At 54.1% G+C, this 14,983-nt stretch overlaps 1 protein-coding gene across 1 annotated transcript in view; it reads left to right on the forward strand.

Annotated features, from left to right (window-relative positions):
- COL22A1 (collagen type XXII alpha 1 chain) overlaps nt 1–14,983 on the forward strand; it is a 219,267-nt gene that overhangs the window by 78,624 nt on the left and 125,660 nt on the right. Inside the window, exons 13-16 of the mRNA XM_043880230.1 lie at nt 9,419–9,472; nt 10,268–10,321; nt 11,492–11,545; nt 12,164–12,208. Of these exons, the coding sequence (XP_043736165.1) occupies nt 9,419–9,472; nt 10,268–10,321; nt 11,492–11,545; nt 12,164–12,208 (207 nt within the window). The remainder of the gene's footprint in view (nt 1–9,418; nt 9,473–10,267; nt 10,322–11,491; nt 11,546–12,163; nt 12,209–14,983) is intronic.

Here is a 14,983-nt window from a genome sequence, read left to right on the forward strand (position 1 = left end):
AAAATAAATGAATAAGCGTGGCGAGGATGTTGGTGTGAGGTTTGCTCCGGCTGGGCACAGTGGCTTTTTTCCTTGGAGATCCCACGGACAAAGATTTAGAAAGAAAAAAACAAGGCCAAACTGTGCGGTGTCCAGTGAGCCTCCTTTTTCATTCTGAGGGTCCTCCTGCTGTGGGGACTAGAGCCTTCAGGGGAGGAAACTCCGGCGAGGCTGCATTGTGCTCGCTTCCTGGACCCACAGCGCCCTCTGGTGTCTGGAAGTCAGGGTGTCGATCCAGTTTTCCTCTGCATGGCTTTGTTCAATTTTGGGGAGCTCTCTGCCCTTTCGGGGTGCCCTGCTTTTCCCTGGGAATCTGGCACATGGGGAAATAAGGGTAAAGGGAGCCTTTGTTTTGTGCTCAAATGTGGGCTTAGGTGTTGGAAAGAAAGCAGGTCTGGGGAGTTGGGCAGACCTGGTTTGGACCAGCTCTGCAGCGGCTGTGTGACTTTTAGGTGGTATCTCTCTGAGCCTCAGTCTCATCATCTGTAAAGTGGGGCCATTGATGCCCATCCCTTAGGGCTGTGTTATAAGAGGTTGGCACTGCCCATGACAGCACCTGCCTTAGTCCCTTAGGTAGGTGCATGTAAAAATCTGTCTTTTATTATTCTTCCTTTCATTTGTCTGCTAGAAACTATTGCTCAGATCCATAAAAGAGTGACAAGTGCTTCTTCAGGAGGCAGTCTTCAAGTACTGAGTACGTGGGAGAGAGTGGTGGGTTCATGGAGCTCTAAAACCTGCCCTGGGTGGCCCTCTGGCAGAGAGCTGCCCAGATCTGGTGCTGGGAAGACCCGCCCCACACACACCCAGTTTCTCTAGAGTGGAGAGTAACCAAGGACAGGGTGGGGAGCAGGCTTCACAGCCCCGCTCAGGAGTCCGGATCACAACTTTTAGATGGTGAGGGCCCTTGGGAAACACGGGATGGAATCAGGGCGAAGTGTCTCCAAGCCATGCTTGGGTCAGCAACTCTGTACTCAGCACGTGGTAGATGGGGTTAAAAAAAAAATCCAAATAACAACCCAAAAGCTCTTTCTTCAGCAATTTCACAGGAATCTTGTCTGGCGATAAATAAAACTTTGTATGGATTTTGTGCTTGGATTTCACAGTGCGGTGCCCCAGAAAAAAAATATGTGAGCAAGTAGAAGAAACTCAGCTGAATTTTATTGGGCTGGTTGGCTCGGTAGCAGATAGAATTTTCAGTTCAGTTCATTCGCTCAGTTGTGTCTGACTCTTTGCGACCCCATGGACTTCTGCACGCCAGGCTTCCCTGTCCGTCACCAATTCCCACAGTTTGCTCAAACTCATGTCCATTGAGTCGGTGATGCCATCCAACCATCTCATCCTCTGTCGTCCCCTTCTCTTCCTGCCTTTAGTCTTTCCCAGCGTCAGGGTCTTTCCCAGGGAGTCAGCTCTTCCCATCAGGGGGCCAAAGGATTGGAGGGCAGTGAGCTCAGGTGGAGGGGATCACCTTCTCTCTTTCTTGTGGAAAAGGCCACCGAGACTTAGGTAAATGCTCTTACACAGTGTAGAAGGTGCAGGAAGAGGGCAAAGTAGTCTATAATGAGCTCTGGTTTGTTCAAAAGTGTAAGAGTTACCTAGGGCCAGGCACTGGCAGGAGGGTGGGGGAAGGATGGCACGGTGAGGGGCATGAGCTTTAGAGCAGGATTAACCCGGCCTCCACACCTGAGAGTCAGGGTGGGTGGAGGAGCCAGGGTGGGATCGGGGTGGGTGACAGAGAGAGAGAATCACTGTGGCCCCTGCAGAGCTCGCGGGGCAGAGCCAGTGGTGGGTGGCAGTGTGGCTACCCACAGTCCTGATTAGCCCGCAGTCTGAGCTGGCTGGGAGCCCTTCCTGTGAGCATCACAGGGGTGCCTGGGGCCCTAGTCCAGGGGACGGTCAGACCAGCTGTCACAGTGACAGTTCTCTCATCTCAACACGACAGACCCACCTTCTGCCATCACAGTGTGAAAGACCCGGCGTCTACCACCGCCTCTGGTTCTTTGTTTGGTGTCTTTCAAAGGCAGGCGGTCTTTGAAATTGTGAGATGAGAGGATTTTGCGGAGGTGGAGATGGACTACCCAGGTGGGTGGGAGTGGAGTGCAGGCTCTGCTACTTGATGGATTTTCTCCCCAGCACCTCCTTTCAGAGTTAGTGACCAAGACGGGTCCTCGGAAGGTCTCAGCTGTCTCTACCGATCATGGGGGTCTGGTGTAGGTGAGACGTGGGCCCTTGCAAGGGATAATGGATCCACTTTTATGTTACAGATTCTGTCTGAGAGGATGGCCTTGGGGCGTTAGCACTGGCAGCCAAGGTGAATTCAGTGGCCAGCGCTTGGTGTTTTTTGTCTGGAATTGTCTCAGAGAGATGCCTTGTGGTGGAAAGTATCATGACATCAGCCTTTTATTGACCACTTTCATCTGCCTGCTGTTCAGTTTATGAGTATCAGCCTCTGCAACTCCTTGAAGGAGTCTGGGGCACGCCTGAGGGCACAGAGTGGTGGGCGAGGGTGGCTGGGACCGTGTCTGACCCTACATGCCCCACTGTTAACACCACACTGGCCAGTCCCAGTTCCCTGCGCTCCCCTAGAGAGATGCCTTTATCTGGGATTTCTTGACCCTCAAAACCCATGTCCCTTGTGGGGAGGAACTTATTTTAGGCAATGACTACACTATAGAGCCTCTGAACCATAAACTATAAATTATATGTGTGTGTTTATATGTGTGAAACTTCTAAGATGTATTTATGCCCTTTGCCTCTAGCTCTGGGTCTCATCCACTTTGTTCACGACTGGCTTAATCAGCACCCCCATCTCCTATTCTTAGCTTGTGCCTTAATATGCATTATTCATGGTTATTGAGCTGGATAACTGTGGTCGAGTGCCTTCTATTTTTATCATAATTAAAGGATTTAGGGGGAAATAAGTTTAGCTGCCTGTGTGCTCTCAAATAGCCTTGTAGGTTGAGGCAGATTGCTGGGAGTTGGAATAAATAAAGGTGCCGCAGACCCTGTCCGTGGTGCTGAAGGACACACTGGGGAAGTTTTGAGTTCACGGGTTCTCACAGCCCCAGGCAGAGCCGGAATAGGAAAGTGCACTTTTTCCAGCTCCGTCTGACACTCAGGCTCTTTCCAAGTCTCATGGCCCAGTCACAGGGCCAAGGGCTTCATACAGGAGGGTGAGAGCATTTATTGGAAGGGTAAGTGCTGGACTGGGAGGGCAGTGGAGGCCAAGGGCGCAGACCCTGGACGCCAGCTGGCTGGACTCAGATCCCAGCTTGGCTACTTAGCAGCTGTGTAACCCTGGCGAAGTCAGTTAGTCAACACCTGCAACCCTTGCTTTCCCCCATCTATAAACTGGCGACTATAATTCTACTGGCCTCGGTGGGTTACAGCAAGGACGAAGTGAACTAGTGAAAATAAATGACTTCTATTGGTAAGAAGTACTCATAAATGTTAAGTATAATTACTGTTACGCCAGTGTAGTTTTTCACTTTTTACACCGAATGACATCTTCTGCGTCCCCTGCAGCAATGAGGTCTTATCCCTTGGGGTGGCCGACAGCTGGGAAATGTCAGTGTCCCTGCCTCCTCCCGCCCTGCCCCCCCACCGCAGGAGGACTCCTGCAACTTCCAGAGCCTCGGGAAGCCTGGAGGGTGTTGTTAGCGTGTCCCAGGTGGGCTGACATAGAGGTATAAGGTGTCTTTCTCTTTCTTCACTTCACCCAAAACAGCTTGCAGAGCATCTAGGAATAACAGCAATCCCAGGTACTCACAAGTGTCTTCCAGGACTGAGGCACAAGCTACTTACCTTGTTTTCAGGCCTGTTCACCATATGACCAGGTGTGAGTGACTCTATCTCCGTGTGGCCAAGCCACAGATTGTGCTCACGTACTCAGACATCACGGAGAAGTGGTTTTCAAACTTGAGCAAGCACCCGAACCACACGGAGGGTTTGTTGAGCCAGCTGGCCCGGACCCGCTCCCAGTCTGTCTGATCCCATGGCCCTAGGGTGAAGCCAGAGAACCCGCCTGTCTAACCAGGCCCAGGGGTGCTGCTGGGCCAGAGCCGTGCTCGGAGGACCACTGCGCAGAGGACCCTTGGTTCCACCCGCAGGGCCCACTCCGGCTCAGTCGGGGGTGAAGAGGGAGCCCAACGGGGCATCTCCACAGCGAAGCAGTGCTTTTGTCAGGATTTAGGGGGCAGGCTCTGATATTTAAGTAATAGAGCAGGAGACATTTCTGTTTTCTCTTTGTATTTTGCCCAGTGAAGTCACCATATGATCCTTGGAGCTCTGGTTCTGTAAGTGGGCCTGGGTGGGTAATTTCCTGCCAGACGTTACGCGCTGGGGCTTCCGGTGAGATCATCCAGGCAGTGTGTGTGTGGAGCGGCTGAGGTCAGAGCGTTGACTTGGAATCAGGGCCCAGATTTTGAGTCACAGCTGCCAATGTGAACCGAGGGGAAGCCCCTCGTCCGGAGCCCTGGCTGTCGTCTGTAATGGGTTTCATGTGCATTATTGACGGTCATCCTTTTGTTTGTTTTCTCACCCAGGTTTTAGTAATTCTATTCCATAATGACTGTGATATATCATGAAGATGAAGCGGAATGTATTTTCTTTTTATAATTTATTTTTTATTGATGTATAGTTTATTTGCAATGTTGTGCTAATTTCTTCTGTATACCAAAGTGACTCAGTGTGTGTGTGTATATATATTTTGAGTATATATACATAATTTTTTTTCATGGTTTGTCCCAGGATACTGGCTATAGTTCCCTATGCTGGTCAGTAGGATCTTGTTGCTCATACCTTCTCTATGTGACACCTTGCCTCTGCTAACCCCAGACTCCCACTGCATCTCTCCCCTTTGGCCGCCAGGAGTCTGTCCTGCATGTCTGTGAGTCTGTTCCATAGATAGGTCCATTTGTGTCATATGTTAGGTTCCACATGTAAGTGATAAGTATGGCATTTGCTGCTCTCTAACTTCACTTCGTATGATAATCTCTACTGGCATCCATGTTGCTGCAAATAGCATTATTTTGTTATTTTTTAGGGCTGAGTAGTATTCCACTGTGTATACGTATAAAGTCATCTTAAGCTGAGTGATTTCTTTCTCACAGGTGAAGAGTGGAGGTTCCAGATAGTTTATTCCAAATAACAGAACCTGATGCCCCTTTCAGATTCCCCCGTATTCAAATCATTTTCCAAAGCATTGTCTCACGGCATCTTTCCAGCCACTCTGGGCCAGAGGTGCTGTTCCTCCTTGCATCGCCCCGCTCACAGGTGATGAAACTGAGGCCCAGGCGGGGAAGTCGCTGTTTCTGCTCAGCTGGTGCTCAGCAGAGGCGTCACGTGAACCCAGACCCTCCCCCCAGTCTGGTCCTCTCCTCTCCTCCCCTGTCTCTCATCTTCATCTTTCTCTCTCTTTCCTTCCTCCCTTCCCTGCCTTCCTTCCCTCCCTCTGTCCCCTTTCTTTTTTTCGTAGTTTACCGTGGATCCTGAGCTGCACATACTCCCTTTTAAGGAGCCCTCTGCGCCTGACTTTTCCAGTTCCAGGTCAGCCTCCAGTCTGTTTCCCACTCCTCTCATTGACCCGCCTTATGGACTTGAGAAAGTGTTCTTAGTTCTCCACAGAATATAAACAACTGACACTTCAATAATATTTTGTAGTCTACAGTTATATTCACGCTTGTTTTCTCATCTCAAGCAGCATGACCCTCTGTCTTACAAATGATGACACCAAGGCTCCAGGAGGCAATGTGACTTTGCTGGTGGCATGTCAGGGGGCAGCTTAGGGTGGGAACTTCTCTCTTCACAGCATCTGCAGGCAGCTGAGTTCAAGAGAAGGACTTTGGAAGGCGTGTTGTGAGAGCATGGTGGTGTTGTGTGATGCTAAGATTGTGTGACACTAGAATATGAAATATCTGGGCCAGGTTGACTTTTTCTTGGGCACCCAGCCTCCCGGGGCAGGAACCCATCTAATGAAATACCTGGACCTCATGATGACTTGAAAGTGGAGGTTTCTCAGTATGTGTCTTATTTCCAGTGCTGGCTTGGGTCTCCCAACCATGATTCAAATAAAATAATAATAATAAAAAAAAACATGTTGGCTTCTTAGACAAAGAAAATATTCATTCATCTCTAAAGAGGCTGACTTTCTTAGACTGCAGGGGTAGCCCAGCCCTGAAAACAAAGCAGAAGGGATTGGTCCTAGGATGCGTGCTTGCTCAGTTGTGTCCGACAAGACTGTGGCCCACCAGGCTCCTCTGTCTGTGGGACTGTCCCAGCAAGAATACTGGAGGGGGTAGCCATTCCCTTCTCCAGGGGATCTTCTTGACCCAGGGGTCGAACCCGCATCTCCTGCATTGCGGGCAGATTCTTTACCACCGAGCCACTGGGAAACCCTGGCTCTGGGACACCAGTTCTCTAAAGCCAGTTTGCCGAGCTGTTCCCACAGATCCTGCAGCGAGGTTCATGGCACCTACTTACCAGCGGAGACTTGAGACTCATTGCGCTGACTTGGCCTAGTCTGTCAGTACTGAGTGACAGAGCAGGATTTGAGGCTGCAACTTACTGGCTCTTGAAACCATTATTTTCCTGCAACAGCCTGCGGTTCAACTTTGCCCTGGGGTTTCATACTCCCAGGGCTAATTCTGAAGTAGGAAGGTCTCCCCTTGCACGCCCATGGGGCTTAGGAAGGGATGGATGCACAGCGAACTCCTGTGGGGCTCTGGGCCCGGTGGGCACAGTTCACACGGATGTGACCGAGTCCCGATTCCCAGCTCGTGGCGCTCCGGTCCTGTGATGAGACAGACTCACCCAGAAACTTGGTGGACAGCAATGACAGGGCTGGACGTGCGACAGCCGTGGGCACAGCGGAGGTTCCAGAACTCTCTGGAGTTCCCTCTGGCATTGTCTCTGGACTCCTCCCCGGCTTCCTTTATTACACGGTCCTGGCAGCTCCGTGCCCTGCTGCCCCTGCCGCCTGTATTCCCGCAGCAGGAGCCCCCGTAGACCACCCTTCCCCACCTGCAGCCGCCAGGAGACAGACTGGCCTGTGAAGGACTGGGTAACTGACCCCCGGGGTGAGCTCTGTGCCACATCACCCCAGGGGGCCTGATCTTGAGGGTGTCCTTATTCTTTCTGATGTTCCCCTTTTGGGAAATCTTGAATTTCTCTCTCGTGTTGTAGGGAAGCAGGATTAAGTGGGTTCACCCTGGCTACCTGGAAACACACCGCCTTTTGCTTTAGCTCCGAGCAGATGAAACATGGGCATTGGAGACAGACAGGGCATCTGGGGAGCTGAGCCCATGCTGTTCCTGACCCCCAGCGTGCTGGCTTGAGCAGAGCGCCTGCCTCCTGAGAGGCCTTCGGGGAAACTCTGATGCTTCCCCAGGGAAGGGGTGCTGGGGAGGGAGAGCGGGACTGGGTGCCCAGGCTTCCGCTGCCCCAGCCTGCCTCACCGGGCCATGGAACTGCTGGGAGGCCACCAGAAAGCCAGGGTCCTTGTGTGCGCGTGGGCTGCATGTGACGTGAGCGTGAAGCACGGTTGTGCTGGGGGGATGAGTTCAGCACCCTGATGAGCAGAGAGCGCTCAGAGCATGCAGGTCGGGAGTGTGACGTGAAGACAGGCTGTGAGCAGCACAGCTGTAATATCCTCTTAATATTGTCTTTAGTATCCTGTTCTTACTGCTGTTGGCTCTGCCATTAACGCTAATGAAAGCAATGCTAGCTGGTGTCTAGTCGCTGTTCCGTATCAGAGAAATCGCTTGCATCTGGACTGGTTGCCTCGCTCAACCTCAGTTGAGTTTCAGAATAGTCAGATGGAGGCACAGGCGGGCAGGGGGTTCATCCCCACTGTGCAGCTGTGGGATTAGAGGGTGAGGAATCTCTGGCCACAGCTGCCCTTCCCTTATAGGGGTGGACGGGGAGGACAGTCTGACCCTAGCGAGCACCCCGTCAGCTCCCAGTTGTCCCGAGGAAATGGCCACCCAAGGCAGTTTACTATGCACATTGCACATGAGTTGTGGCGTCCTTTGCTGGCCGTGGGGGTGCCCCGTGTGGTGTGTGCTTTATCCGAAACCCCCAGTCACCCTCCCAGTCATCCTGCCAGTGTCACTCGGCACACTTTGAAGAGAGATGAGTGACACACGGCCTTCCAGCGTGGCTGCCTTTGGGGTCCCATGGCTAGAAAGGTGCAGTTGTGGGCCAGAGATGTCTGTCTGTTTTTCTCTCCAATAGCAGAACAACTTAGAATGTTTGCCCATAGAATGCACTTTGTAGATATTTTTAAAGTATTTGTGTGTGCGTGCATGCGTGTGCACACATGAGTGCAAACATGCGTGTATCTTAATTTCTAGGTAAAACTAGAAATGTGTGATGTTTCTTTGAGAAAATAAAACCTATCCCATGGGCTTATTATGAGAACTAAATAAGAAAATACTTGTAGAAGACTTCCTACAGGGTTTAGCCCATAGTGTTATCTAGATATTACTTACAGGTTCATTGGTTCATTTATTCATTGAATGTCCGACATCCTCATTTCACAGATGGAAAAGCCCCCAAAAGAGGCACTGACTTGCTCTGTGGTCCTTGGAAAATTGATGGAGAGTGGGGAGCGGGATGGAGGTCTTGGTGGAGTCCTTTGATTTGAATGAGACGTGTGGGAGCTGGATGGGAGCTGAGGGGTCCCCGGGTTCCCTGTTCCTGAGTTGCCCCCTCCTGCATCTCCAGGGAGCGTGGCGGTGGGATGAGGACGTCCCCACAGCTGCTGAATGAGCATGTGTGCCACATGCTTCCTCTTGATTCACTGGATCGGAGTTTGCTCCAGCTTAAGGAGCACTTTTGATACCTAGCCTAGCCCAGCGTTTCTGGTGTGATTTTTCCTCCCAGGGACGCTTGGGTTGTCACACCCGGGGAGTGGTACCTGGCACCCAGGGCCACTGGAGGACACCCTGCATCACCCAGGGCAGCCTTTCCGCCCCCAGCAAAGGCTCACCCGCCCGGTGCTGGGAGGCCCAGGTCGAGAACCCTGCTGCAGCCAACGTTCTGCTCGCATGTGTGACCCTGCCCCGGAGTGGGGCGGCCACGTGGCGAGTTACCGAGAGGCAGGGCCGGGGCATCTCAGTCCCACCGTCAGGTGCATACAGACCACCCGGGGGTCTTGTTCAAACGTGGACCCTGAGGCAGGGGTCTGGAGGGAGATCCGAGAGCCTGCATTTCTTGCCCTCCCCCGGAGGCGTCTGGGCTGCAGATCTGCATGTTGCCACCCTCTGAGTAGGAGCGTCACGGCCATGATTCCCGCCTGGTGCGTCCTCCGCTGCCCCGCGGAGAGCCCGTGTCCAGTGCGGTCCTCACCCCATCCTAACCGCTCCTCTCTCTCTCCTCCTAGGGCTCCCTGGGCCTGCCAGGTCCCCCTGGAAGAGACGGCAGCAAAGGCATGCGGGTACGTCTGTTCCCACAGGCCGCCCTGGGCTGGGGGCCTGCTGATCAGAGCCCGTGTCCTCGGTGGTGGGAGCGGGGGGGTGGTTGGCCTTCACTAGGCCAGGCTTTAGCTGGGCCCCTTTGTACCAGGATCTTCCCGGGTCACTGGAGGTTGGCCTGGTAACTTCACCACATCAGCAGCTCCGGCCACCAGGCATCACCTGGTTGCCCCCGGGAGCTGCTTTCATAGTTGGTTGACCATCGGTTCTGGGCTCTTGTCCCAGTGCCTGGAACTTGGAGTGGAGCCAGAGGACCCAGTTCTCAGGTCCTCAGTTCGTAGCTCAAGGAGTCAGTGGGGCCCCAGCAGCCCCCGAAGCCCAGCCGGCCTGCCTCCAGTGGGCACCTGCCTCTCCCTCTGCCTCCCCGGCCTCTGAGTCAGGACCCCAGGTGGAAGTGATCTCAGCTCAGGAGGGTCCATCTGACCCGGGATGAAGAGGTCCTCTTCGCCACCTAGAACTCGGTTTGGGTCCTCAGTGGCTCCTTAGCGTCAACGCCAGCCACAGTGCTTTCTCCGCTCTTCCGTCCAGCCCGGTTCTGTGGACCAGCAGAGCCGGAGCCTGTTGGGGGTTCTGGTGATGAAGGCCTGCAGCGATCAGCTCCTTTGCTTGTCTGAGGCGCCTCTGGGGGGAGCTCAGGTCTCAGCTCGCCGGCTGTTAGGACACCATTTCCGTGCTGAGATCTAGTTCTGGGAAGGACGCCCCGGGGCCTGGGCCTGAGTCCCCCGGGTTGTGACCTCACACTGTTCTCTGTGCCACAGGGGGAGCCAGGAGAACCGGGCGAGCCGGGGCTGCCCGGGGAGGTGGGCCTGCGGGTGAGTGTTGCTCTGAGCTCTTCCTCTGATGTTTCTGGGTTTCCCCTGTGGCTTAGCTGGTAAAGAACCCACCTGCAATGTGGGAGACTTGTGTTCGATCCCCGGGTTGGGAAGATCCCCTGGAGAAGGGAAAGGCTACTCACTCCAGTGTTCTCGCCTGGAGAATTCCATGAACCTTACAGTCCACGGGGTCACAAAGAGCAGACGGAGTGACTTTCACTTTCTGATGTTTCTAGTGCACAGATCTCAATGCAAAACCAACTTTTATGGGCCCACTTGATGCCCTGCAAATGCTTCTCATGCAGCCACACACCTGCTTGTGTGTGTGTGTGTACACACCCCTGATGTTTCCTAAATTCTCACAGAAAGTGAATCCTGCCATACTCTGCCATTTAGCTTTTCTAACAAGAGACGTGTCTTTCCTCACCAATACAGATCGATACCTCCGGTTCTCTTAATCAGTGCTTGCTGTTCCATGATATGGATGCATCATGATTTACATAACTTTTCCTCTATTTGTGGCCCTCCAGGTTATTTCTAATTTAATTTGTTTTCCACAAAAATAAGTAAATGCACGCACCACTGTATTTTTTGTTTCAGTAGACTAGGTGACAGAAATTGGGGTATCTTTGGCTGAGGAAAAGCACTTTTTAACATTAATGGGTTTTAACAAGTATGGCCAGTTTAGCAGCCTTAAAGTGGCAGCAGTTCCTGGTCCAGGCAGCAGGGGCTTCTGGGCTCGGGACCCCAGGGGGGCTTTGTTGGGACGTGTCCAGGCTGTGCTGGCTCCACGTGAGGTGTGTGTGATGAGTCGCAGGAAGCCGGCCTGTGACCAGGAGCTCTACACGTGTCCAGCCCAGGTCCCGGCATGGCCACGGGGCGCGGCCACACCAGATTGCGGCGCCAGCCTCATGAGAGCTTAGAGGCTGATATGGAAGTCGAGCTGCATGTGAATCCTGGCTCCCCCAGGCAGGGGGTGACATGAGCTCTGCGTGGATGGGAGCAGCAGAGGTGGGGGGTCCCTCTGGGGGACGTTGTGTAGGCGGTACATGGTGGTGGGTGAGGAGCAGCTGTCTTAGCCCCTAACACGGTTATTGACTGCGTCTTCCCTCTGCCCCTGCCATTTTCTCTCCATCCCCAATCCTCTGCTCTGGGAACTCTCTTCTGCAGGGATCCCAGGGACCTCCTGGACTTCCGGGACCTCCCGGCCCCATCGGAGCTCCGGTAAGTAGAGGCTGCTGCTGGAAGGGGCTCTGTTGCTGTCCTTGGGGAGGGACTGGGACCTGGGCCCGGGGCCCTGTAACAGCTCCCCACCCCACATCTGTGCATAGATTGGAGCGTGTGGTCAGAGAGGCCCACACACGTCTCCATCACGTCTGCTTGCAGAGGGGAGAGAGGCCTTTGCACAGGTTCTGGGTGCTTCTCCTAAGGATGGTGGGTGGATGCAGGGCAGGACAGCGGCCCTCTCCCAGGGGAGGTGGAGGAATGTGGCTTCAAGGGGCCCCGAGTCTCAGGTTCAGTTCCTCGGTCCATGATCGGATGGCAGTGGGGACTGAGTCTGGGGCCACCTTGCTGCGCTCGGCCAGGTGAGCTCAGGTCTTAGCTGGGAGCACCTGGATAGTCCAGGGACGGGGGGACCAGCCGCAGGGGCTCTCATCCAGGCAGGGGCCCAGCTCACCACCCGGGCCCGAGGGAGGAGCAGGCTGCTGGGGGCAGTGAGACACACAGGAGATAGACCTTCACCACCATCCCAGGCGAGCAGGCTGTCCCGGGGCCTCAGGCTCAGCGCAGAGAAGCTGGACGGGGCTGTCTGCATGTTACTCATCCTCCCTTCCTCTCCAGGGTCTCCATGGAGAACGAGGGGAAAAGGGAGCCCGGGGAGAAAAGGTATTTACAGCCTGCTTCAGTTAGTCGTGCAGCTTTCTGTGGACAGCACGTGTGTGAGCGTGTGTGCGTGTGTGAACGTGTGTGTGTGTGTGATCATTGTGTGTGTGTGTGACCTCTGGTGACTGAGGGCTGGTGCAGAGGAGGCATTAGCTTCTGACCCCAAATGTAAACTCTGGGCCCGAAAGGGCATGGGCCCGGTACCTGCAGGGGTTGAGATCCCCTTGCAGAGAGAGTTTGGGGTTTCTGGTCCCTGGGTTGGGATTCAAAAAGTTCCAGTTGCTGCTGGGTACTCACATCTTCCTTAGCAACTGGCCTGAGCTCTCCACACCTCAGGGACGCTGACTCTTAATGGAGGGAGGGGGCGTGGGGACACCTGTGGCCTTGGTGACTCATGCTCAGCCTCGTGGACCGAGCGCTGTGACCTGACCTCAGCTGAGACTCTCCACGCCGAGGCTGGCTGTGCCTTTATATTGACGCCACCGGGTCACAAGTCATCCGCAGACCAGATCCTTCCGTGGGTGGAGTGCTCGGGGCTCTGGGGGTGTGAGAAGGGTGGCACACCCCCACCACCTCCTGGGACAGCAGCGGTCACCGAATTCTCAGGAATCTCAGGCCCATCCACTCACTGGGCTCCTTCAGATCAAGAGCTGGAAATTGGGTCTTGCACTTAGCCGGGTTCCAGCCCCCTTTTCAGCACCTGCCCTGTTCCGTCTTCCTGGAGTACATGTTTCTGTCATTTATAGAAAATGTCTAAATTATTAAGAAATTTAATTTTATTTCAAGCAACTTCACACACACACACACACACACGTTTGGAAACAGGACAAAAAACCCCCCAAAAAACAGCCTGTAATTGCACCATCCCACTGCAGCTGCAGTGACCACTATGGCTCATTTCTTGATTTCTTGCAAGACTCACTCCTGTGTCTCCGACATCTTTCATTTTCTTTTCCGACGTCTTTCTACACCGTCACACATGACGTGTTCTGCTTTGCATCCTGTCGTGTTTCTTCTTCCTCTGGGTAGCATCTCCCCTGCCCTGTGCCGCTGTAGACCTCTATGATTTATCTTAAATGGCTGCACAGCGTCCCCATGTGTGAATAGACCATGATTTATGTGCTCATTCCCCTATTATTGATCAGTGAGGATTGTTTCCAGTCTGTCATGATTAAAAAATACTGCTTTGGTGAACATTTTCACACCAATGCCTTTATTTATTTATTTTTCCCAACTTAGGATGGTTTCCTCGGGCCGCTCCCTTAGAAGGGAGACTGTGGTCAAAGGAAATGAACGTGTCGTGTGACTTAGGAAGCTGTGGCCCTGTGGGTCCCCAAAAGGCTCCTTGGAAGGAGGAGGGCAAGAGCCAGGGTGACGCCCCTCACCTCAGGCCCCAAAGCGTGGTTTCTGTTTGGTCAGATATCAAAGTCTCATCACTGTAGCTCCAGCAGTGGAATCCCTTGCCCCGTGGTGGTTGGGACTGGTGTCTCTCGGTTCTCTGAAGAGAGTTCTCGTGGCTCCATGTGTGGTTTTGGGTGGAGCACCTCTCTGTGGCCCTCTGCTCCCCCTGTACAAGATGGGGACGGGAAAGTGACCCTGTGGGTGAGTGAGGGTCCAGGCACAGGCTTGATGGGCAGCCCTAGTGCATGGGGGGACAAGGGTCCGATGGGAAGGCTCCCCCCTGGGAGCAGGCAGGGTTTGGAGAACAGACGTGGCAGGCGGGCTGAGCCACAGCCCAGCGCCCTGCAGCCGCCACCTGGCAGGGAAGCTGGGGGAGCAGGGGGTCACCTGCAGGGCAGGCCCCGGAGAGGAAGTCCAGCCGTCAGCCGCCAGCCTCCGTCTATAGCGTGGCCCAGAGGAAGCCCTGCATGGTGATTCCAGAGCCAGCTTGCCTGGGTTTCAGGCACGGCTCTGGGGCCTGCAAGCGGTGTGACCTTTGGAGAGTTGATTTCACCTCTGAGTCTCATGTCTCCTCAATGTAGAGAGTAGCTGTTATGTAAGGCTGCTATGAGGGTTAAATGACTTAATGCTTGTAAAATGCTTAGAGCAGCGCTGGCAACAGAGGCCGTGTGTGTGGAGGGTGGGAGACGGAGGAGGGGAGAGGCAGAGTAGAAACAGCAAGGCGTAGAGGATTGGCAGGGAGGCATAACCTGAGCGCGCAGAGCTCTGCTTTGAGTCTGATCCCCCGCTCCCTTGACAATGTTCTCGGCGACTCTGGGGGGAGCTGGTTCCTTCTCTGCACCTCTGTCTTCCCATCTGTCAAACCAGACGCTTGGGCTGCATGATCTCTTGGGCTCCTTTCCAGTTCTTATATCTGATGAGTATTTAGAACAGTTTATTTTCTTGCGAACCTCTTAAATTTCTTAAATCAGCAAAAAGGAAGTTTCTGTCTCCCCTCGAGACAGGCTCATCCCACTGCCTGGCCTCCCAGACATGGAGTGCAGCCAGAGAGAGCCAGTGCCCGCCCGCCCACCACCGAGCCCAGCTCTGCCAGCGCCTTTCAGGACCTTCTCTGCGGGCGTGGGGCGGGCGGGCCAGCCTTGCTTTCAGCATCTTCCAGAAATTGCTTGCCAGGCGCAAGGCGTGCAGGCTCCATTGGCAGAAGGACCTCCTAGTGACTGAGGGGCAGTGAGGCCCGAATGGGTTGTCCATAGGCCGCTGGGCTCGGGACAGTCGGCAGAGTATACAGTGGGTCTACTCAGTCACAAGGAGGGGTGCCCGCTCCCTGGGGGCCAGGAGCTGGACACAGCCGCCCCTGCTCTGCCCGGAAGGGTGTGC

Source organism: Cervus elaphus, chromosome 21, assembly GCF_910594005.1.
Source record: "Cervus elaphus chromosome 21, mCerEla1.1, whole genome shotgun sequence".
NCBI lineage: Eukaryota > Metazoa > Chordata > Mammalia > Artiodactyla > Cervidae > Cervus > Cervus elaphus.